The sequence below is a fragment of the Musca autumnalis genome, unplaced genomic scaffold (assembly GCF_047663935.1).
Source record: "Musca autumnalis isolate F117 unplaced genomic scaffold, ASM4766393v1 scaffold_1, whole genome shotgun sequence".
NCBI lineage: Eukaryota > Metazoa > Arthropoda > Insecta > Diptera > Muscidae > Musca > Musca autumnalis.
This window is the reverse complement of record NW_027411644.1, coordinates 153,961,395-153,987,991: the sequence shown is the minus strand read 5'-3', so window position 1 is coordinate 153,987,991 and position 26,597 is coordinate 153,961,395. Positions and strand designations below refer to the sequence as shown.

The window sequence follows — 26,597 nt, the reverse complement described above, 5'->3', positions numbered from 1 at the left end:
GTGGTGCAATGGTATGCACACTAGGGTTATGACTTTTTTTTACAGCCTCCCAGCAAAAAGTTTACCTCCAAAGATGGAGTTAAATCATGTATACAAGTCATTTGGAATGACATCAAATTATGCATTTCCACTCATTCCCCAGGCTATTTTTTGGTTTGGCGACCAAATGTGACCCTATATATGCCTCAAAATAATAAAAATAACACATAACTCCATTAAGGGGTATAATAGTTTGAAATAGAATTTTTATTTAGCAATTCCATACAAATACATATGAAATATGCAATTTTTAATTGTAAATGTGTGGAGAAAGGAAATTTATATTTTATATTCATTAATTTACGATTTTAAATATTAAAATATACAAATGTGTTGTATTTACGTTACTTTTTCTTTTAATTTTGTGTAATTGGTGTTAGTTACAATATTTAATATTATAATTATTTAAATAAAAAAATAAATTGTGAATATATTTTGCATAATAAAATAAATTTTACAATCTTTTAAGTTTTTTTAAGAAAAATTATTTATGCACTTTTGTTAACTATTTTGCTTATTGTTATTTTAATATTTTTCTTGTTTTCATTGTAATTTAGCAACAAACGCTTTAGATTCAATCAATCGTCCCAATACCAATAACACAACAAGTATAAGAAAACTGTTTCAAAAAAATGTATATATATAAAAACGGTATTGGGTATAAATTTGGTTATTTTGAAAAAAGATAATATTTTGTAAATTTAAGCGGAATTATATCTAATTAGCGATTGTTGCAAGCATATATGTATGTTTGTATTGTTTAATTATTAAGTGTGTAGATTATTGTTATTTAATTTCGTAGTTTTGGTTATTAATTTAGAAAAAACTATTTTACCTTCTTTTAAATTACAAATACTTAAAGCCTAGATTTCTTTAAATAACGTTTTAATACCATTTATATTTGAATATTTTGTTTTGAATTTATGATCTATTGATGCCAAACTTAAAAAAGAGAACACAAATCTTTTGAATTTCTTTTGCAATATAAAAAATAAACGTTAAACAAACTATTTAACTTACAATCTTACAAAAATAAATATTTGGAATAAGTAACATGGTTCCCGATTTATTTTTTTTTTCAATATTTTTTTCTGTTTCATTTTGTAACTATTCTTAAAGAATAGCATAATGTTTTGTTAAAGATGTTGAGTAAATAAAAAGACAAAAAATAAAATAAATAAATTTGTTCATTATGTTCTTTACATACATAAGGAAAATCTAATGACAATAAATTAGTAAAATAAATTAAAAAAATTATGTAAATTTCCATAAATAAATAGAATTGAAAATAAATATGTGTATTCAATAAAATTAATGATAATATAAAATTATAATGTGTTTGATTTAAATATACATTTCTATCTAATATACATATGGACGATTGGAGTTGTTTACGAGAAATAAAAATTCGTTTATTAAAAAAAGTTAAAAAATTTACATACATATAGTATCTGAAAACCATATCATTTGTGCCGAAAACATTTTCATTTCATTGTTCGATGGTGAAACTGAAAAGTCCGGAACCCAAAAAAGAATTGAAGTTGTTGTTTGGTTTTATTTTATTTGCAGCTTCGTGGAATCAAGTAAAAAAGTATCAATCGGCTTTGCCGACACAGATATAGGGGGTTATTGTGAATGAAAACTCGCCGTGAGTTTTGTCTCTTTGTTTTCATTCAGAATAACCCCCATACCCTCAGCCTGTGACATAATGAAAAGAAGCAAACCCAGTATGAGAGGCTGGTTCCCAATGCATTGTTGTTGTAATATGTACTGCGAGAACTATCCGAAATCAAGTTTAAATTTTATGCGCGAAAAGGTCTCAACCCATGGATACAAATTCCAAATTCGAACTTCATTCAGAATGACTTTAATACGAAAATGTGGGAAAAAGAAAAAAATGCCATATCCCACGCATTCAGAATGGGTTATTAAGCCTAAATGGTTGATCTTTTGTGGGGGAGGTATCGGAAGAAGTGGACCGTTATAGTCCATCTTTGAATTTGATGTTTTGTTTGAAAGAACAATTACGAATATTGGACCAAATCGAGAACTCCCTTTATGAGCCATTTTAGTTGGTTGCCGTGGGATTTTTACAGCTTTCATGTAATTATCCCGAAAAAAATTATATTTATTTATTTATGTATTTATTATCAGTACCCATCAGACCAACAGGATCTTGAGAAATTCTTTCGGTAAAAATTTCCATACGATCCTCGAACTGATCTTAAGCGAAAATTTAAGGTAATTATCTCAGGAAGTACAGACTTACCCCCGAAAAAATATGTATGCGAGGTATCCTGCTGTAAAATTTTCAAACCAATCCTAGATATGTACCTAAACTGCACATTTGTGAAAAATTTTGTGTGGACCGATGTAAACTATATTCGAACTGTATTCGAAGATGTAGGGCATATTGCAAAAAATTGTAAAACGATTCGAGACATGTCCTTGAACAGTACTTATGTGAAAATTTTTTGAAATTTTGTGTGGGAGGTACCCGAAGAAGTGGGACGATATAGGCCATATACGATCCTGATTTATCTGTGGAAGAAATATTACGTGGACCATTAAGTGAATAGTTTTGAACTTCATCTATGTTTGGACCATATTACGAAGACCTACTTTTTTACTAAATCGGTTAATCCTTTTGAGAGTTAACTTGCGCTCCAACCAGACTAACAAACAGACGGACAGGCATGGCTAAATCAACTCCAAATTGTCTGAAACGGATTTAGTCCAAACTTACTTGGAGTGTAAAAACATTAGCATTAGGTCACTATTAGAGCGAAAGTAAACTTTAAGATTAAACTTCTAGAAATCCATACTAGAAGGGTATGAATGAAATTAAATGCGGAATCTCCGATTTCTAGCGAAACGATGTCAAATTTTGGTGTTTATTTTTATTTTTAGAGTGGGGAGGGGTGGTTATGAAAAGTTCGCAAATGGTGTAAGAGCCAGATACTTAATAGTATACTCATGAACTTAAAGGCATTTAATATAGACATCGATACCTTATAGAAAATATTTAATAATGTCTCTTCCTTTAATGAAGATCGAAAACTGTTTTTCTAGTTCGAAACGTTTTTACATTATTTACTAATTATGTGATGTTGGCGCTAGTTTAAATAAAGATTTTTAATAAGAGATGACGACATTTTTGTTTGGTTTAAGAAATCTGATTAAATTGACATATATACATATATAACTAAATCTTGAAACCCCTAGCTACCACAAAGTTTTATATATTGCTGCCTTAAAAACACTTAAACAAACTTGTTCTTTCTTTAGGGTCCTCATAACTTTTCCATAAATATACATTTTTTAATAAAAAAATCAACGCAAAATAAAAGAAATGAATAGCACATTAGTTAAATAATAAACAATAGATATATGTATATAGAATTTCTAAATTATGTTCTGTTATTCAATAAAAATAACAAAAAAAGGGCGTATAGAATAGTATAAACATTGGAAAATGGATTTTTGTGTAAATAGAATAAATACTTTATGCTTGATTGTTGTTGTTGTTTTTTCGGTATACACAAACAATAATAATAATTTGTTGTTGTTTCTTTTATAAACAAAAGTATTGAAGGAAAAACATTAAATTAAAAAGTTTAATACATAAAAATTAAACACTAAAATGCCTACAGAACAAATGCGCTTCGTTGCCGACAAAACAAAACAAAGTTAAAAACATTTTGTCAAATGCGCATCTTTCGATTTTTTTCTTTTTGCTTTCGTTTTACAAATTAAAACTAAAGAATAATAATAAAAACTTATGCTCACTCATAGTTGTTAAAAAAAGAAGGAATGAATATAATTCTGTTTCAATTTTTTTTTTTTTTAAATTTTTCTGCTTTTGTTTCTTTGCGTTTTTAGGATTTTTTCTGATGCGTAGTTTTATCGTTTACCCGATAGATGGTTTTTCGCTGTTTAGGATTTGCTTTAGAGATTGAATTCGTTTTTTTTTTGTTTCGATATACTTCTATACTGTTTTATGCTGACGCCGCTTAATAACTATCCCTTTCTTGGCTAGAGAATACTAAATATTATTTAAATTTGCGCAGTGGCAATGTTGGACTATCGGGAGGTGTGGTATAACTGCTGGTCGAACCATGAAGCGCGCTTCTTTTAGGAGCGGTTTTAAACGTGGAGCCTAATTTTCGAGCACCTCTTGGCGAATTGGAGGAATGAAGGGCCTCCATTGCGGTGGTTGATGATGCTGATGCCGATGGCATTATTCCCAGTGGTATTTCCTTCATATTGGCATCAATTGAGGCCTGTACCCAACCTGAAAAAAAGAAAACAATACGATTTAATTATGAAAAATTAAAATTGCTTTAAAAGGTTTATTCTCCCTTGTCCCATCTGGGATGTTTGTGGAACAATTATATTATATATTAAAAGGTTTATTTTCTTATTTAGAAACCACTTTTAATTAATTCAAAGCCATCAGGCCAAAAAATTGAATTAAATCATACTATACCGGGGCGATTTGAAAACCTTAATGAGCCCTTCGCGTTTCTGATTTCTGGGATTGAACTGAGCAAGAAAGTCGACTAGACCATAGGTCTACCGCGAAAATTGAGCCTCCCGATTTTGACTTTAAGTTGTAGTGGTTTCTGTCTTAGGAATTTTTAGTTGAGGGTTCCTAAACGACCTAGAGAATGTAAAATACTGCAATAAAAATGAGGGGAATTGATGTCTAAAAACCTTATAAAAATGCAAAATACTTCGCACAATTACAAAATCTTGAAATGGACAACCAACAAAATCGCAAACATAAGCAGTCACATGCTCACGAACATTGAGCGAATATACATAACGGATGACACGATTAAATACCAATTCAATATTCTTAAAAACACCACCCAACGCCCCCGAATAGACTTCAATACAATACAATAACATAGGCATTATCAAAGAATGCGCTAGCTTTTTCCTAATCTCCATGGAAAAAGAAAATTCAACACTATATAATTTCCCCAAAAGGAAATTGACTTTAGAAACAACAGAGTTAACCTGCATAACAAAACTTAGATCTTTGTCTATCCAAACACCCAAACACTTAAAACAAACACAATGTCAATATTATTAATTCGAACATGAACGGACATATTAGACGTTGCTCCAAATTTAATAGCTTTTGTTTTAGTTTCACTGATAGAAAACTTCCATCCAATGATTTAATATAGAAGTTCCATGATCAATAACTGCTTGTAAAACATCCAAAAGGCCAGAACTGCATTTAAACAATATCTGAATGTCATCAGCAAAAACATATGGTCTGCAATTAACTGAAGCAAGACTATCAAAAAGATCATTCGTGTACAATATAAACAATAATGGACCCAAGACTGAACCTTGGGGGACACCACTTAATACAGGCAACAAACTGGAACTACAACCATTAACCGAGACATACTGAAATCTTGAACACAAATAAGAAGACATCAGACCACAAGCACTAGGAGAAAATCCATATAATGAATTAAGTTTTTTAACGAGCAAAGTATGATCCAGACGATCAAAAGCTTTTACAACATCAAGTGACAGCAAAACACAACAATCGCCATCACTAATTGCTTTCCTAACCGTATCAGTTAAGCCTAGTAACAAGGACGTAGAACTACGATTACGTCGAAATCCCATTTGACAATCATGAAGTTGGCCAGATATGGGAGCATGCTCCATAATCTGCAACTTAATGATTTTTGATAATATGGGCATTATTGAAATAGGCCTATATCCACCTGCAGCGCCATTTTTTTCATTGGTATTATCTTACCAATTTTCCATAAAGACGGAAAAGACGAAGTCAAAAATATGCTATTAACTAAGTGCAAAACATGAACAGCAATGTACGGAAAAACAAGACGAAGACATTTAAGAGTGAAACCATCGGAACCCACAGCCTTAGCTTTAATGGCAGAGAACGCCTCAATCAACTCATTACAAGTTATTGAGCGAAATCCAAAATCACCTTCCTCAAAAGCAAAACTATTAACTGAAGCTGGAGCTTGTGCAGAGGAAAACATGTTATTTAAAACATTTACATTCTCATCAATAACTTAATTATTTTTACCCAAACCATACTGATTTAAAACCGACCACAACTCTTTCCCATCTGTCCCCTTAAACATGCTGGACTGCACTTTAGCCTTCAATTGACGTACCACACTCTTAGCTTTATTTCTATGCCTACAGAAGGTTCTCCAGTTATCAGTAGATGGATTTTCCAAATTGGCTCGCCAAGCAAGATCACGCAATGACAACCAATACTTAATGTTTGGCGAATCAAACCAATCATCTTTGCGAGAGAAAACATTCCGACATCTACGCACAGGACAAATGCTAATAATCTGACTCAAGTTGCGATACAAAATAGACAATTGAAAATTAACATAATTGGAATTATACATGTCAGAGAAATCGCACATAAAAAAAGACTCTTGCAATGTTTCAGCATTTAAAACACTAAAATCAATAAACTCATAAAATTGCGGGGACACCCTATTGACCACACTCAAAGACATAAAAATAAATGAATGATGCGAAACACCTGGACATTGGAACTGACTGGAGAATTGCACAAGATCCGGACATGATAACAAAAAATAATCAATGAGAGACGTCGAACCATGCGCAATATCATAATGGGTTGGTATAGAATTATGTACTACAGATAGATTTATATTATTACAACTATTTCTAACTAACACAGATTTCCTCATATCAAATAAATTTCGTCTGTTATGATTATTTATGACACGCCGATTTTTATTGTTAATTAATTTTTTTCAAAGTGGTAATAGCACGGATATTTTCTAGTCCCTCTAGCAAATCAAAAAAAACAGGTCTTGTTGGCCAGAATTCTTAGTAAATAAACAACTGGAGTATTGTATTTCTGATTCCTGGGACTGAAATGAGCAAAAATGTCCACTAGACCATAGGTCTACAGCGAAAATCGAGCCTCCCGATTTTGACTTTAAGTTTTTTATCCACGTTTTTTGGACATTTTAGCATATAACAGCCAAACCATTGAGATTTTCGATCCAATACAAAGAAAATTATTGTAGCCAAGACAGTGATTAAGAACTCTCTAATACATCGCAAAAGCATTGGAACGCTCCTTCAGGCAGTTTTGGCATTGATAAGGTGCAAACTTTTCGAAAAATGTCGATAAATGGCACTGTGCTACAAAAGTTGACCAGAAAAATATTCAAGCGTTCTGATGCAAAATTCTATCGTGTTGGGATTCATTGACAACGAAAATGCCTTTAGTTCGTTTGGGTCACTTCGTTTTATTTTTTATAACGGTAAAAGTAGTGAAAATCTGCGTTTCTTACGTTTTCAAATTTAAATGGGCATATATTCTTTTTTTCACAACGGATTTCTATTGATGCTTCTTCCTTTTAAAGGGGTGAATAATATCTTTCGAACAAGTTATTATTTTTTTAATCGGTTCACAAATGGCTAGGTTATAGTGGTTTCTGTCTGAAAACCCCCACAAAAAAACTATAACTGAATTTCTCATCATTTTCAAAAATATGTTTTTTGTTTTGTTCAATATTTATTTTGATAATTGTGAGAAATTCAGTTATAGTTTTTTTGTGGGGGTTTTCAGACAGAAACCACTATAACTTAGCCATTTGTGAACCGATTAAAAAAATAATAACTTGTTCGAAAGATATTATTCACCCCTTTAAAAGGAAGAAGCATCAATAGAAATCCGTCCAATGGTTTTGCGATGTATTAGAGAGTTCTTAATCACTGTCTTGGCTACAATAATTTTCTTTGTATTGGATCGAAAATCTTAATGGTTTGGCTGTTATATGCTAAAATGTCCAAAAAACGTGGATAAAAAACTTAAAGTCAAAATCGGGAGGCTCGATTTTCGCTGTAGACCTATGGTCTAGTGGACATTTCTGCTCATTTCAGTCCCAGGAATCAGAAATACAATACTCCAGTTGTTTATTTACTAAGAATTCTGGCCAACAAGACCTGTTTTTTTTTTTGATTTGCTAGAGGGACTAGAAAATATCCGTGCTATTACCACTTTGAAAAAAATTAATTAACAATAAAAATCGGCGTGTCATAAATAATCATAACAGACGAAATTTATTTGATATGAGGAAATCTGTGTTAGTTAGAAATAGTTGTAATAATATAAATCTATCTGTAGTACATAATTCTATACCAACCCATTATGATATTGCGCATGGTTCGACGTCTCTCATTGATTATTTTTTGTTATCATGTCCGGATCTTGTGCAATTCTCCAGTCAGTTCCAATGTCCAGGTGTTTCGCATCATTCATTTATTTTTATGTCTTTGAGTGTGGTCAATAGGGTGTCCCCGCAATTTTATGAGTTTATTGATTTTAGTGTTTTAAATGCTGAAACATTGCAAGAGTCTTTTTTTATGTGCGATTTCTCTGACATGTATAATTCCAATGATGTTAATTTTCAATTGTCTATTTTGTATCGCAACTTGAGTCAGATTATTAGCATTTGTCCTGTGCGTAGATGTCGGAATGTTTTCTCTCGCAAAGATGATTGGTTTGATTCGCCAAACATTAAGTATTGGTTGTCATTGCGTGATCTTGCTTGGCGAGCCTATTTGGAAAATCCATCTACTGATAACTGGAGAACCTTCTGTAGGCATAGAAATAAAGCTAAGAGTGTGGTACGTCAATTGAAGGCTAAAGTGCAGTACAGCATGTTTAAGGGGACAGATGGGAAAGAGTTGTGGTCGGTTTTAAATCCGTATGGTTTGGGTAAAAATAATGAAGTTATTGATGAGAATGTAAATGTTTTAAATAACATGTTTTCCTCTGCACAAGCTCCAGCTTCAGTTAATAGTTTTGCTTTTGAGGAAGGTGATTTTGGATTTCGCTCAATAACTTGTAATGAGTTGATTGAGGCGTTCTCTGCCATTAAAGCTAAGGCTGTGGGTTCCGATGGTTTCACTCTTAAATTTCTTCGTCTTGTTTTTCCGTACATTGCTGTTCATGTTTTGCACTTAGTTAATAGCATATTTTTGACTTCGTCTTTTCCGTCTTTATGGAAAATTGGTAAGATAATACCAATGAAAAAAAATGGCGCTGCAGGATATAGGCCTATTTCAATAATGCCCATATTATCAAAAATGGTTGAGCGACTCATTAAGTTGCAGATTATGGAGCATACTCCCATATCTGGCCAACTTCATGATTGTCAAATGGGATTTCGACGTAATCGTAGTTCTACGTCCTTGTTACTAGGCTTAACTGATACGGTTAGGAAAGCAATTAGTGATGGTGATTGTTGTGTTTTGCTGTCACTTGATGTTGTAAAAGCTTTTGATCGTCTGGATCATACTTTGCTCGTTAAAAAACTTAATTCATTATATGGATTTTCTCCTAGTGCTTGTGGTCTGATGTCTTCTTATTTGTGTTCAAGATTTCAGTATGTCTCGGTTAATGGTTGTAGTTCCAGTTTGTTGCCTGTATTAAGTGGTGTGCCCCAAGGTTCAGTCTTGGGTCCATTATTGTTTATATTGTACACGAATGATCTTTTTGATAGTCTTGCTTCAGTTAATTGCAGACCATATGTTTTTGCTGATGACATTCAGATATTGTTTAAATGTAGTTCTGGCCTTTTGGATGTTTTACAAGCAGTTATTGATCATGGAATTTCTATATTAAATCATTGGATGGAATATAATAAGTTATCTATCAGTGAAACTAAAACAAAAGCTATTAAATTTGGAGCAACGTCTAATATGTCCGTTCATGTTCGAATTAATAATATTGACATTGAGTTTGTTGACCATTTTAAGTGTTTGGGTGTTTGGATAGACAAAGATCTAAGTTTTGTTATGCAGGTTAACTCTGTTGTTTCTAAAGTCAATTTCCTTTTGAGGAAATTATATAGTGTTGAATTTTCTTTTTCCATGGAGATTAGGAAAAAGCTAGCGCATTCTTTGATAATGCCTATGTTATTGTATTGTATTGAAGTCTATTCGGGGGCGTTGGGTGGTGTTTTTAAGAATATTGAATTGGTATTTAATCGTGTCATCCGTTATGTATATTCGCTCAATGTTCGTGAGCATGTGACTGCTTATGTTTGCGATTTTGTTGGTTGTCCATTTCAAGATTTTGTAATTGTGCGAAGTATTTTGCATTTTTATAAGGTTTTTAGACATCAATTCCCCTCATTTTTATTGCAGTATTTTACATTCTCTAGGTCGTTTAGGAACCCTCAACTAAAAATTCCTAAGCTGACACCAACTTTGGAGCATGCATTTTCTGTTAGGGTAGCTAGAAGATTTAATTCATTGCCACTTGATTTTAGACGCTTTCGTCTGTCACCTAATACTTATCGTCGAAAGCTCTTTGCATATTTTTTAGCAAATTTAACGTAATTTACTTTATACCTAATATACTTTTTGCTGTGATTCTGCCATTGGCAGATATTTGAGTAGGCATAATTCAATTAAATTATATTTTAAATTATATTTTACTTACTTTTACCATACATGTATTAACTATATTTTACTTATTTTTTTACATTGTAATTTTTTATATGATTTACCTTAATGTTCGTTGAATTTTGAGTAGTAATTTACGCTAATGCACTTTTAATTGTAAACTTTTAATTTTTTGTATTTTTCGTGTTTAATATCCACGATATTATATTTAGTATATATTCTGCTGATATGAGCTATTTCTGCTCAAATTTTCGAGTAGTTGTTTTAGTCGGAAGGCAGATGTTGTTTTGGTCTTGTCTATTTAACTGCTAATTTCATTAATTGCAAGTTGTCAGTTAGTGGAATATAGATGTGTTATTAGTCATGGCCTATCGTGGATATTAATCTACATATATCCCTATTTTTGATAATAAGAAAATTGTATGCTATATTTTGTTTCATTGTTTATTGTAGATTGTAATTTCTTATATGTGGTCTACGGACTTTGAAATTACCAAGAATAATTAAAATAAAAATAAAATAAAATAAAATGAAGTTAGAATATGGCCATTTAGTTCTAATTTAATTAATTTTGGTTGTTGTCCATCGATGTTCCACCACCACAGCCATTCAAGCCATTCAGATAATCTTGTTCTTCGACTAATGAAGTTAGACGTGCAGCACCTATTCACATGACGAAATGAAGTAAATGAGTGAGTAACCAAATGCATTGTCACAGCTTTGACACAGAACCTTATGACATTAATGCGCGTTTGAATGGTTTCCGACGTTTGGTAGTTGGCCTCGGGCAATTTACCATCTTCATTTTGATCGTCTGCAGTAGAAGTTGTACAATCTAGTTCATTTGAAAGATCTAGTTCAATAGTTCAGCTCTTTTAACTGAACTAGTTCAGTAATCTAGTTCATAGTTCACTATCCAGTTCCATCATTCGGATCAGAATCGTTCACCTGCTCTTAATCGTTCACTTGATGTAAACGCATGCTGACACTGCAGCATGATAGAAGACCAAAAATAAGCGTGTCTTGGCGTTTTTCCCTAGAATTTCAACTTTCGCGGTTATGGGCCCCCAAAGACCTGAGGCCGTGATGTCGAAGGGGATAATTTTGTCGGGCTCAAATCTTCTAAACCGGTATGAATTTGGGTTTACGCGGTTCGGTTTATTTCTCATCTTTAAGGTCAAAATCGTAAAGATGCCGTTTCCGTCATAATTTCCGTCATAAATTCTCGGATTTTAGTCTACAGATATCAAACCGATCAAAATTGAAGCAAACAACTGTATCCAATTATTATTCTTTAAGACGAGAGCTATAACTTTGCTTCCACGTGTAAATCAAAATTCTTAGCGGTTTAGAAGATATGAGCCTGTAGCTAAAACCTTCAAAATACCGAAATTCGATCGATACCTTTCCATGAGGGCTATATCAAAACGTGGATCTATCTATGCCCACAATTTTTATCAGAAAAGTTTTTGTCCACTGGGAACCCTCAGTGCAAAAATTCAGTCGAGAAACTTAGGTAAAATCTTCAGAATACCGAAAATCGGAAGTATCGTTATTGGGTTATCAAAACGTGGACCTATTTCCATAATTTTTATCGGAAAAGTTTTTTTGTCAACTGGGAACCTTGCTCCCTGCAAAATTCAGCCAATTTGGTCAATAAATTTAGATAAAATATTAAAAATATTGAAAATTGGGAAATACCGTTATATGGGCGCTATACCAAAACGCGGACCGACCTTCCCTTCACATTGTCAGGCAACAATAAGTACTTTTACCAAAATGCATCCACCTACGCCAACTCCTTCTATTTTTGTCAACCGTTTATATCAACTCAATATTTACCTTTGACAGATGATCGCTGATGATCAATTAAAGCAGCAGCCAAAGGAGCTGAATTATTGCTTGTATCCCTCAGAGTTGCATATGTCGATATAGGCATGGGGTTGTATATACGATTTGCAAAATCCTCAAATGTTGTACTCTCCTTATACCGTGATGATACACTATCCAACGAACGATTGCGTTCCTCGTAGCTGAAATAAAACAAACGCACAATAAATCACTTGTTCCACATTCAGATACGTTTCAACTTACTATTGCTGATAGAGTGGCAAAGCAGCACGTTTAGCACGACTTGCATTGATGGCAGTAGCTCTAATCAGGGTAGCCAAACATGCACCGCTTACAATACTCTCATTTGCCAATGGACCAAACCAAGGTACTTCCGGCTTACGATTCACAGTTACCCGGAAAAGACCATTCTTCAGAGGATACACCACAATGAGAACATCACAAAATTCCGTTGGTAATATATCACGACGATAGTCACGCGAATGTTCACTCCAAACGATGTGAACTTCATCATTACCCAAATGTCGAGTCTTCAATAGAATGGCTTCTGGCGAATCGGAGGGCATTCGTGTAGCAACATGATATATAACTTCCAGGAATGGCGTAGCATAATATGGTGCCGAAGCTCCACAACCTTGACGTGGCAAACCTCCCAAGAAACCATTATGTGTCTCTAAATCAATTTCCCAACCCAAGGCAGAAACAAACATCTCGTACATAGTACTACCACTGCCATTGCGTAAAATACTATTCTTATCCTCCTGTCCCGAAGCCACATATATAACGGCCATTTTATGTGTTTCGCGGCACTTTTGCAAATCGACATTACGCAATTCACGTAAAAGTTTCTCTGTACGCTGCAACAGATGTGTTCGCGATCGTCTCTCCCAACCGGCTAGACCTAGGTGAGAGAATAACAGACGACAATATTGGAATGGTATTTCATTGCGACCATTCAGACTGGACATATGGTAAGACTCAAAAGAGTTATGTGATATTGGCTCATGCATAGAGTGTAAGGAACGTGTATCGTGTCCAGTGCAGGTCAATGATGGCGTCGCACTGCCTCCGCCACAACCAACACCAGGCGTTAGCTGCAATGCTTGCATGTTGAGATTTGAAACAAATTCTTGTTCCATTGCTCTTTGGTTGAGTATTACCGAAATGGCTTGTGCTTCAGCATTGCTGCCCAACGGGCTGGGACCGGGAACATTAAGTTGTGCCATGTGATAGGGGAGACACTCTGGACTGGTGTGTCCCACATATGCCAAGAGCTGAAAATAAAAATACCAAAGTTTGAAATAAAAATGTGTTGGACATTGTAAATATTTTCCTACTCCACTTACATCATCTAATTGATCCAAATCGGGTGCCAAATCCTTTGCTAACGGCAACTCGCCCAATGGCCTGTGCCTTAGGGTATGACGCGGTGGACCTATGTCCAGACCTTGCATAGAGTGCATCAACGAATCCATTGGCTGCACCTGATTTAAACGTTGAATATGTGACGGACTAAAGCCCATACGTGAATCTAAAGAGGATGGCGTCAATCCATCTCCGGCCACAACAACACCACCTTTGGAACAATCACGTTTCGGCTCACTGTACAATATTGAGGCATCCCAACATGCCTTGCCATTGAGATCACGCAGCAATACACGTACTTGTTTCTCGGCCGTTACTAAGCCAGCTGTTACACCTCCGCCTGGCAGTTTAAGTGTTGGCAACTCTATAAAGCTGGCTACCAAACCAGGATTTAACATAAACAGTTGCATATTTTGAGCATGTAATATTGAAGGTAATTCCACTGAGTCGCGGCGCAATTCTACACTATTTACAGAATTTTGATTGTTGCCCAACGATGTTCCACCACATCCATTAAAGCCATTCAGATCATCTTGTTCTTCGACTAAAGAACTTAGACGTGCAGCACCAATCCCCATGGGGAAATGTCCTAAATGAGTAACCAAATGCATTGCCACAGCTTTGGCACACAACCTTATGGCAGTAATGCACGTCTGTATGGTTTCTGACGTTTGGTAGTTCGCCTCAGGCAATTTACCATCTTCGTATAGATCATCTGCAGTTATGTGCATGTCAAAGTCATCGTCGGCTGTCAGTTTGACTCGTTCATGTCGTGGCGCCCCGGAGGATATTTGCAAAAGAACTCTCAACACCATCAAGACCAATGTATCACCCTTTTCGTTGATAGATTCCAACATTATGGTCGGTGGGAATGCCATGCAATACTCGCCGAGACACAACATTAAAGCTGTCAGCACCACTTTGTCCGAATCCTTGGGATTTGTGACATTCTGTATTTCCAAAGCTTTACAAATGGCCGTTATTATCAATTGCGGCATTCTTTCAATAGAAGCCAATTCAGCACCACGCTCCGTGCAGAGCTTTAAAGAGTCTACGGCAACCATTGCAATGGTCCTATGTTTGAATTGCAGTGCCTGCAGCAGCACTTGTAACGCTTCTTTAATACGGGGATTGTATTGGTTATTGTGATGCTGTCCATCTTTAATATGTTGTCCCTTGGCATGGGGTATAGCTTGCTGGAATTTTTGACTATCCACTTGAGATGATGACATTGGATGTGATAGCTTCATTAGTATCCATTGGCCCAATTGCGAAAGGGCTATACATCTTGCCTTGGCGGAAGGTTCTCTCCGTGCACATCGCAGCACAATATTTAAAATGTGATCTTGTAAATCGGCACATTCCATTAGCTCAAATTGTTGTGGTGTTGGTTGTAATAAAGGCCTCGGCAGCAAAGTCGAAGGATAACACAGTAGAGTTCCTAATAAAGCGGCAACCTCTGCCCGGGGAGTAGTACGATTTGCTTCCAGTGATGTCAACAAAATAGCAGAGGCGTGGACAATATCCAATAAAAGCAAAGTGTGACCTGGCATAAGAAGGCTAAGAAAGCGAGGCCCTTCTAAATATTTCAAAGCGGCATAAATCAATTCTCGATCTTCTCCTGTCAAAAGACGATGTAAGGCATAATAGAACAGGGGTAGATGTTGCATTCCAGTCACTGCACCATTTACTGCCAGCGTGCACAACAATTGAACAGCCCACAATTTGCCCCGCTTGAATGACTTGTCCAGGGTCAGAGCACCATAACACCATGGTGCTACAATACCAATCGGTGGCACCAGTCTCGGTGGAGGTGGAGTTGTTTGATTGTCGGTTGATATACCTTGGTTGTGTTTGATTTTGATCAGATTCGTCGTCATGTCAAGTAAATGCTTAAAAACTTGAGCATGTAGTTCTGATTTAGGTATACGATTGACATCGCCGAGGGCTCCCAACATTCGTTTCCACATAATTGCGGTAGAATCAGGCAACCAGCCTGTGGCTGTGCCACCTAATATTATTGATCTCCTTTCAGTTTGATACGATCCCGAATTGCCTTCACTTTCTCCCAAACTGCCACCACTGTCGACTGCCAAAACATCGATTTGTATTTGAGCATCTTTTATGGAACCTCCTTCTATGCCGCTACTTGCGGTTGGCGAGGGACTACGAGAATCCTCATCATTGCTGTCATCCTCACCACCACCATCCAAATCGTCTATGTCATCTTCATTGTTTGTGGTTCGTCTGAAGCGTTTTGTTTTACGAGACCTCTTTAAGGTAGCCAACGAGTCCAATGACATGGCTCTTCGCATATCATTGTTGGCCATGGTCACGGGACACGTTAATTGCACATTCTGCATTAATTCAGGAGTATTTGAGTTCGGTTGTGTCATTATGTTAAGTGAGTGCTCCACACTGGATGGTAAATTGGGTGGAGCCTCAACAATGGGCTGATGTGATTTGGGATTTCTGGCCTTTCTGCGCATTCGTGATGTTCTAGCCATTGAAGCCAAACTGCCCTCGCTGTAACTGCGACTCAAGATGGGCGTGACCGGATAACGATGTGTGCTATTTCCAGCCTTCTGTACGTTACTTAAATTTGCACTATTACGCCCGCTGGGCAATAGAGTTGCCTGGGAATTTTCTTCCGAGCGGCTGGCATTTGAGACCCGTTCATGTTGTTGCGAATCTTTAGTTTCTCTTTCCTTTGCCACCGAGCCATTGGATACTGATGATGTTTGTTGCCACACTCCTATGCGCCTGCGCTTACCTTTAGACTCGGCCAACCTATCCAAGGGCAAATCTTGCAAATTGAGCGAGTAAACATATCGGGAAAACACTCGCGTCAGGGTCTGAATAGTCTTGTCCCATTCAATAATCAATTCCTCGCGATGTGTCAATGAAGTCAGAACAATAAGGAACTTTTCCCAAATTTGAACATTGACTGGTACATTGGTATGGGCCCGGATCCAAGTCACTATTAATGTTTGGAAAATGGCTTGACCCAAAATTCCACCCAAACTTGAACTTTTTGCGGCCGTCGGAGGATGTTGGTGCAGTACTACAGATGTTACTTGCAGCAAAACCAACAGCAATTGCTCCCATGTTCTAGGATCCATGGGGGTGTTCATAACCATTGTGCGATATACGCTTAAAACTTTTTTGCAAACTTCCGTTTGCTCTTGCAGAGGAGTAGTTCGGTATTCTCTGCCCTTTGGAAAGTAAATATTCAGGGTACTGGTATTAACCAAAAACACATTTGCGGCATTTGTTACAAATATCTGGAGAATATTCTGCAGACCAGCTCGAACACCCACATTATCCTTGGTGATGGCCCCCACATAAGAAGGATTTCTCATTCGCACATTCGCCTTAGGCGTACCACCAGCATTTTCCCGACTATTGTGTTGTTGTTGCTGCTGCTGCATTGCTGTGCCCATACTATCTTCGGGTTCCAAAAGAAATGGTGGCGGTGTATTGCCAGTCATCCAATCACGATAAACAGCAATGGCGCAGCGTATAGCATCGATTTGAGCTTTGGTTGTAAAGTTCAGCAGGAATGCTTGTCGATAAACCTCATGGATAAAGTTAACATTTTCTCGAGTCGAATAGAGAACATCCCGCACTATCAGACCCTGCTGATAGGCATGTAAACGCATATGATCCGCTGCCTCAGCAATGTGAACACTGTCCAAACGGTGTTGCAGCAATCGTTCGTGGGTAAAACGAGATAACCAATTGATAAGTACCACCACACATGATGCCATTAGCTCATCTTTTTTGTTTATCGAACGCATAACTGGCAATTCTAATCGCGGTTCATATACCGACATTGTAAAATCAAAGTTCGGACTAAATACTGGTAGAAAAACTTCCTTGAAGCGTTGCAGCAAAAAGGCAAATGCTTTGTGATCTTTTTGTGCGTGATTATCACACCATTTGAGACATGCCGTCGTCTGTACCATGCTGTTGAGTAGAATTTCCAAACCATCACGTGGATCGGGTGGTTGTGATTTTTCACTTGATGATGGTGGTAGCAGAGCCACCAACTCTGAGCTCTGTACCGGATGTGAATAACTGTCATGGAACACTGACGTTATGCCACCCTCCACTTTCATATTTGGATGGTTTATAAAATCTCCTGGACTAAATTCGACATCGGGACCCTGTAAACCTTTTTGCGGTACAATAAGACCCGGTATCAAATCTGCATACATATTATGTACATAGTTGGGAGCATTTTCACCCAATGCCTGATACCACAGAAGGAAATAGCTGGAAAATAAAGAAGATATATATATTTATAAACGTTTTTTTTTATTATTCTACGATAGGAAAAAGAAGGAGAGTGGATCAAACAGAGAGGTAGGCTAGAAGAAGGGATTGAATGACCTTATTTTAGTCTAGAATGACTAATTTAAGGCTCCTGCAATATCTTAACATGGCCGCAGGATCTAAGGAAGAGTAGTTAAAGAGTGATGCAATCTCATGGTCACTGCCTGCGTGTTTTGTTATTTTTTTAGACTAGGACACTGGCAGATTGTGCTCGATTTGTTAAGTCTTTTCCACATATTCGCATAGCCTGTAGTAGTTGTGACAGTATTTGAAATGTATGTATGTTCGTTTTTCAGCTTAACCTGGGTCTATCTCCAGTTCTGGGAATGTGGCTGCTTCGATGGGATGTAACCACAGATCTACAGAAGTTAGATTAGTAGGAGCAGTTGAAAAGGTGCAATGTGTCGTGCGGGCCTGTGCCGCACTCAGGGCAGACGTTTTGCACGGTGTCATCCATCCTTACCGAGCATAGTTAAGCGTGTTTTTTTTTTTTTTTTTTGTGGCAGCTGATGCTTCTCAGCTGTGATAGATGGGGAATGTTCTCCGAGGACCGCATTCACACGATAGTTGTTTATGGCATATGCGACTGCGTCCGCTTGATTGTTATTTAAACCTGCTTGATAGGCTTGTTGAACGTTGGGCCTCTTTTTTTACATCGTGAAGATTAGGATGGCTCTCACGGTAACTCCCGAGCAAGTAATGCAACGAAAGCATACCATTGTGCTGCTGTACTGGTAGAATCTTTGTCTCCTCATGTAGATTGTCCACTGAAGACACTGAAGGAGGCACCCTGTTCCAGTTCTCAGGGCGGAATTCTGACAGGTTTGAATAGTTTTCCATCGCGTTACACTTATATTCGCGAACCGTACTAGCGCCGCATAGCTTACCACAGACCGACCTATCGTGTTATATGTGGTAAACAACTTTTCTTTAGGGACTTGAGGACTTTGTTCCTACATCTCAGTTCGTCGAAGACAGCAGTGGCATGCCCGGGCGACATGAACATGCTGTCGAATGTGACCCCTAGAATTTTGGCGTAATTTGTGGTCGGAATTCTGCAACATCAACCATGACATTCAACTCTTTTCTCACCTCTGCCGTCCATGTGGTGAACAGAGTGGCCGTAAATTTAGTGGCGGATGTTATTTGCATATTCCTTGTGTGGGAAAAAGTAGAAAAATCTGTTATATAGGAGTTTAGCCTTTCACAAATGTCATCAGGGGAGGTACCCGACGTCAAGATCGTATCATCCGAATACGTTACTATCTCAATGCCGTCTGGAGGGGGCGGAATACCGGAGAGATAGAAGTTAAACAGTTCAGGAGATATCACCCCACCCTGGGGAGCTCCCTGTTTCACTCTATGGGGCTTGGACATCTTGTTCCTGAATTCCAAGTACGACTGGCGTCCACACATATTATTGATTATCGAACGTTTCAAACTTGACCGGAGAGCTGTCTGTTCGATGTCCTCAAACTGCGTGGTGTGTTTGACAGCATCAAAGGCTTTTGATAGTCGTTTTTAAGATAGAACCGTGTTAGATTAAATAGAGAAGGACGCTTTAGAGCAGCCTGGCTATCCACATATATTATAACTACCCTATCTGCAAAGTCTGTCATTCCCACTAGAAGCTGTAAGGCTTTCAACACTGTAAAAACTTCTGCCTGAAAAACAACGCAGTTGTAGATGAGTTTGTATGAGCGCCTTATATTCAGTTCTTCACAATATACACCACCTCCCGCCTCCCGTGCCTTTTACCATTGGTATTCCCGCTTTGTACGCTGAATGGCCGTGTTCGATTAAAGTTATAGTAATGTTGGCGAAATTTCCTGAGTATTTCAGTCATGCAAAACTTCTTTACAAGGGTTGTCTTAGAACACGCCGTTCCGGCTCGGCGATAAACAGTAGGTCCCAAATCATTAATCTAATATGAAACGGGGTGTTCTCATTGGTTTGAGAGAAGTCTCCCTTGTCTCTTAATTGTTTTTAAAACGCTTATAGACTTTTCCTCACAATGAATCGATATAACACATAGAATTTTAATATAATTTTTAGTGAAATATTGAAGTAGGCACATACGTGGGTTAGCACATAAATTAAACTGTTACTTTTTACTGGCCAGCGAATGAAGTCGTGATTAATGTGTGCTTTGAATTCCTAAATAACAACAAAACCACCTCCTACGGCTGTAGATAGAGACAACAATTTGTGTTTTACAGCAACATTTTAAGACAACTTACCGTACACCTTCCTTTCGTAACTTTGGCGAATTGCCCAAATGTAACAATTTGCCCATAATTCGACTGAGTGAATGACACTGCCATCGTTGAGCCAGCATCTCGGGCAGCAGGCAAAGTATTTTTTCCAGCAGCCATAGCGAACCATCCAATTCTTCACGATGGGCTTTGTGAACTAAATGGAAATTGAAGAGACAACATTTGTTTAGAATATTTTGAAAATGATTTTTTTTCATTTTTTAACATAAAAATAAATAATTACAAAAAACTACAAAACTAAAGTATACAAAACTAAGCGTAAAAAAACAAAACAATATATAACATACTAAATAATGCAATGAATGGAGCGAAATTAAATACTAATATGTATGAATGAAATTATTACTTAAGAACTGAAATAGAAATCATGCAAATTTTGTTTGACTTCACGTCTAGTTGTCTTTGTTGAGGTGATGTGAATTTGAATTTCGTTCAATGAAGTGGAAGCTACACACAAATACACATATTTTGGATAGGTACCCAGCAAACCAATCGTACCGATATCGTAACGAAATCGGAACAAATTTCGGACGTTACGTCCGATATCTGATCCGAAATCGAAACGATATCTTAACGAAAGTTGTATGAAGTGGTTGACATAATTTCGGAACGAAATGTCGGAGCGAAATCGGATCGATTTCGGTCAGAATTCGCAACGAAATCGGAAGAAAATCCTTGGGAAATTCGGAATTCGAATTTCTTCCTCCGAATTTTCGTACAGATTTCTGAACGATTTCGGAATAATGTCGTATGAAAATCTGAGGTACCTTCCGAACTTTCGTGAAGGTTTCTGAACAATTTTGGAATAATTTCGTATGATTATCGAAGGAAAAAAATTTTCTCTGATGCCTCTTTTTTATTGATAATTTTTTTTTATTGGAAGATTATAATTTCAAAGATATCTAATGATTTTCACTGTTGTTATCATTTTGTAGTTATAGTAGAACAATGTAAACTTTGTGTACGAATATGTTGAGTCTATCAGCACTAGCTTGAATTATTATATGTTGCATTTATATTTAAAATATTTAAAAAATGTATATGCGAATTTTATAACCAACCATTTTGTTTTTCGACAACAAACTAAAATGTTACCGGTTAGATATATACAAAAGGTAGTTGTTGTGCGAAGGGAAAATTGTTTCCGACATATCGTTCCGAATTCGTAACGAAATCGGAAGAAAAACATTAGCAAATTCGAAGGGAAATTTGCTTCCGACATTTTCTCCGAAATCGGAACGAAATCTGAACAAATTCCCCTACGAAAAATCGTTTAGAAATCGATACGAAATCTGAACGATTTTGCTTCCGAAATTGTTTCGATATGTCGGACATCCGACATTTGGTTTGCTGGGTACCCAGCAAACCAAATGTCTGATTTCCAACACGTCTGAACAATTTCGGAAACAAAGTCGTTTAGATTTCGTTCCGATTTCTAAACGATTTTTCGGATAGGAAATAGTTCAGATTTTGTACCGATTTCGTTCCGATTTCGGAACGAATGTCGGAAAGAAATTTCCTTTCCGAATTTCCCAAGGATTTTCTTCAGATTTCGTTACGAAATCGGACCGAATCGATCCGATGTCGCTAAGACATTTCGTTCCGAAATTATGTCAACCACTTCATACAACTTTCGTTAAGATATCGTTACGATTTCGGATCAGATATCGGACGTATCGTCCGAATTTTGTTCCGATTTCGTTACGATGTCGGTACGATTGGTTTGCTGGGTAGTTGGGAATAACAGTAGGTGTAGATAGTAGGTATTATAAATAAATGGGCGACAAACAAAACGAATAAGAAAAGCGCAAAACAAACGATGAATGGCATAGTATCGCAAACATGTGTCTATGTATGTTTTTGAGATGTAATAATCAATTAAAATTCTGCTTTAATGTTTTCAAATTTCATTGATTATTTGTGAATGGTACAATAAGCAGGGTGGCGTAACTTTTCCAGTGATAAAAGGAAACAAAATATGTATTTACTGTCATACAATAGAATCTGAATTCAATATCAATATTATCAACGGAATTTTCTCATCATACCTTATTTATTGTACCATACCATTTAAACAAAACAATCAATATTCGATTGAAAGCGAAAAAAGAAAGCAAAAACAGAATAACGGGAGAAACTTACCAATATGAAACGGATGTTCTGCGATATTTTCAATATACAAATATTGCAATTTTATATTTTTTATTCAATTTTTTTGTAGTGATAGTGCGTATTTTCGTTTTTGGATTGAAAGAAAAACAATTTGCGTTAAATAAAACACAACAGTAATTTGAGGTTAGGATTTGCGTTACAATTGAAAGGATTTTAATTTTGGTTTTATTTTATGCAACACAAACACACATACACGCACAAAGACCAATAGCAGGTTTTTTTGGTATTTGGGTTTTGAAAAATAAATAGAAAAAAATACACAGTACATTAACAGAAGAGTATATAGTATATAGTATAATGTATGAGGAAATAAAAAGTATTTAGATATTAAAACATAAATATGATATTTATGTATATTTGGGGGGCTATTTACAATTACCGATTGTGAAAGTCACATTTGCAATAACATTTTCTACATTTTTGGTCCAAATAATAAATAAAACAAAGGAGGGCCTTAACCCACTTAGCGCCGAGAATTTTTTTTGCGAGAAAACTTAAAATTGTTTAAGAAATATATTTTTTGGGGACTTTTTAAGCATTTTTTTAAAAAATAACTCTTTTCTCTAAAACGTATAGTTTTCCAGCAATCAGGCCTTCTTTTAAAAGTGCCAAAAACTTTGGAGGGTAATATAGGTGTGTCCTTCTGTGCCAATCCCTTGGTTTTTGATTGAGAATATACTCTTACTATATTCCAAAAAATCCCTGACTTTATATGATTCTAACATTTATGAATAAATTATCGCATATTTAAATTTTTCCTCAAAGGTCGAAAATTACAAAAAAGTCGATTTTTTGAGTAGCTTGGGTTTTAGGCCAATTGCGTGGAAATGCATAGGACAAATAAAGCTTTGCAAGCGTGAAATGACAGATAACAAAAAATACTATAACAAAATGCAAAAAAAAGAAAAAAAAACTCACAAAAATATTCGAAAAAAATCAGATTTTTACGGCAATTCTTGCAACCATTTTTTGTGGCGTTTAAACGGCCAGTGGCTTTATCTGGGTTCAAGATGCACCTCATAACAAGTAAATTGGACGATAAGTTGGTATATTCCGAAACTTTTAGCATCCATTCTGAGAAAAATCTAATACCTGCTGAAGCTATTCCAAAACATTTTTTATATACATATAGGCTGTTTGTATTTTTTATCCCCAAAGGGTTTGGAAGGTTCCAAGCAAGGGTCCTGACGAAATATGACCTAGGTGTTGGATTTTTGGTAAATTTAGTCTCCAGACTAAATTCGGTAGATAAGAGAATCACCGTATAAAATCAAAGTTATTTAACAATAGTCTTTCTGTTCCTTAAGATTGTTCTAGGAGATTTTAATGCAAAATTGGGAGGTAACATCCGACAACGAAATGAAGCTGATAGATTTAGCAGCAACAACAAATATCATAGTGAGCACACTGACTAGGACCTCAGTTACGTTTGGTGATGTTACGCTTACTGATCTGTAGTGGTGCGCAAGTTATTTCAATCGACAGTTTGTCGAGCACCCCGGGAGTGACAGGGCGAAGAGGATGAACCACTCCAATTTACAATAAATGATGTTGCGAATGTCAGCAGTAACCCTAAATCATCCAAAGCGTTGGGCCCTGATGAAATCGCCATGGTAATGCTAAAACAGCTGGATGTTCCGGGAGTCGAGTATGTCAATAAATCTCTCAACCTGTCGCTAGCCACCCACTTCGTTCCCGAAGTCTGGAACATGTGCAGGGTGTTCGTACAGACCTTAAGGCTGTACACTACAATATAATGCCATGATAACAAGTAAATTTTAAATTAAGTAACTTAAGGGAGGGATGACTATACTACTCCACTACTTTTGTCGTCCGTAGCAAAGACCCTTGAGACTTTAGTCCTCCCCAGAGTCAGAAACAGTTATACAGTTGCCGGTCATTTCCACATATATTATCGAGGACTCAACCAGAGCAAGCCGTGTGATAGAACGGTGATGGTGTCACTTGACAATATCAAAAGCCTTTGATATTGTCAACCAACCCTCTGGCCAACCCTCCGGCCAAGTTTGTAACGTGGGATAATCAATTATCTGTGTGTACGCCAGTTGTTCGTGGAATTCAGGAGTTCCCCAGGGAGTTCCCCACTGTTTAACCTCTACTTCTCCTGTATTCCGCACCCTCCATACGGCATTGAGATCGTAACGTATGCGGATGATTGTATGATCTTGACGTCAGGTACCTTCCCAGATGTGATTTATGAGAGGCTGAATATCCAAAAATCCGTTAATAATTCTCCGTCCACTCTGTGGTGAATGGACGGCAGAGGTGAGAAAAAATCCTAGGGGTCACATTCTATGTGCGACAAGCTGAGATGTAGGAACAAGGTCCTCAAGTCCCTAGCCGGTGCAGATGTATAATACAGATAAATAAACCTTGTTGACCACATATGACGAGATAGGTCGGTAAGCTATGCGGCGCCAGTTTGGTCCGCGAATATAAGTACAACGCGATGGGATAATATTCAAAGCTGTCAGAATGCTGCCCTGAGAACTGCAACAGTGTGCCTCCTCATGTCTTCAGTGGACCATCTGCATGAGGGGACAAAGATTCTTTCTGTACAGCAACATAATGCATGCTGTCGTTGCAGTACTTGCTCGGGTGTTACTCTGAGAGCCATCCTAATCACCATATGGTGGATAGTACGGACCCTAGAAAAGTGAGGTGCTAGATATAACATGGCAAAAACTGTAACGTTTAAAAGTGGAAAGTGAAATTTTGTGAAGTCGCAGAAAGCAGCAGATGTTCATATGACGAGATAGGTCGGTAAGCTATGCGGCGCCAGTTTGGTCCGCGAATATAAGTACAACGCGATGGGATAATATTCAAAGCTGTCAGAATGCTGCCCTGAGAACTGCAACAGTGTGCCTCCTCATGTCTTCAGTGGACCATCTGCATGAGGGGACAAAGATTCTTTCTGTACAGCAACATAATGCATGCTGTCGTTGCAGTACTTGCTCGGGTGTTACTCTGAGAGCCATCCTAATCACCATATGGTGGATAGTAAGGACCCTAGAAAAGTGAGGTGCTAGATATGACATGGCAAAAACTGTAACGTTTAAAAGTGGAAAGTGAAATTTTGTGAAGTCGCAGAAAGCAGCAGATGTTCATATGACGAGATAGGTCGGTAAGCTATGCGGCGCCAGTTTGGTCCGCGAATATAAGTAGAACGCGATGGGATAATATTCAAAGCTGTCAGAATTCTGCCCTGAGAACTGCAACAGTGTGCCTTCTCATGTCTTCAGTGGACCATCTGCATGAGGGGACAAAGATTCTTTCTGTACAGCAACATAATGCATGCTGTCGTTGCAGTACTTGATCGGGTGTTACCCTGAGAGCCATCCTAATCACCATATGGTGGATAGGACCCTAGAAGAGTGAGGTGCTAGATATGACATGGCAAAAACTGTAACGTATAAAAATGGAAAGTGAAATTTCGTGAAGTCGGAGAACGCAGCAGATGTTCAAAGGATCGAAGGACTTCGATCCTCTTAGCCATCCCATCCTGTAAGGACACCGATAACACGTTAGATCATCGATTGTATGATTCGTATTCATCGATTGTATGATTCTTTAGATCATCGATTGTACGAATGAGCATCATTCATATGTGAAGTTCGTTGACGAAAAACCTAAATGCCGAAAAATATATTTATTTGGATTTAGTGCCGGATTACTTGGATTTAGGTATTTTCAATCATTTTGTAAAAAAAATTGAAGGACCAAAAATGCTAAAAATAATTTAGTTTATTTCGTAAAGTATTTTTCTTCGATTGAGAAAGTTGTAACCTTACCTTTTTGTTTTAAATTCGCCTCCGCTTGAATGAATGTGTCGTAAAGTATAAAATACACATGGCTGTAATTTGTTTTGAACAAAGTTTTGGCATCCTCAAGATCGACATTATCTGCAAAAAAAAAAAAGAAAAACAAAAATTAATTAATTGTTATAGATAAAAATGTATATATTTATGTGTAATAAGTAAAAGATTAACACAGGACCCGTGACTATATGTCGATATTCAGGCGGCCCTCATGTCATGGATCATAAACTCGAGAGCTGTT

At 36.8% G+C, this 26,597-nt stretch overlaps 1 protein-coding gene across 2 annotated transcripts in view; it reads right to left on the bottom strand.

The window, feature by feature from the left end:
- Positions 1 to 215: 215 nt before the first annotated feature.
- Positions 216 to 26,597, bottom strand: part of LOC141388594 (probable Rho GTPase-activating protein CG5521) — a 59,212-nt gene continuing 32,830 nt past the window's right edge. The window contains exons 3-9 of one of the 2 annotated variants that reach the window (XM_073958591.1): positions 26,330 to 26,440; positions 22,488 to 22,505; positions 20,310 to 20,481; positions 13,713 to 18,009; positions 12,610 to 13,640; positions 12,358 to 12,548; positions 216 to 4,333 (exon numbers count right to left, since the gene is read on the bottom strand). In XM_073958591.1, the coding sequence (XP_073814692.1) occupies positions 4,092 to 4,333; positions 12,358 to 12,548; positions 12,610 to 13,640; positions 13,713 to 18,009; positions 20,310 to 20,481; positions 22,488 to 22,505; positions 26,330 to 26,440 (6,062 nt within the window). In that variant the 3' untranslated portion in view covers positions 216 to 4,091. The remainder of the gene's footprint in view (positions 4,334 to 12,357; positions 12,549 to 12,609; positions 13,641 to 13,712; positions 18,010 to 20,309; positions 20,482 to 22,487; positions 22,506 to 26,329; positions 26,441 to 26,597) is intronic. The other variant, XM_073958592.1, reaches the window with a different exon arrangement.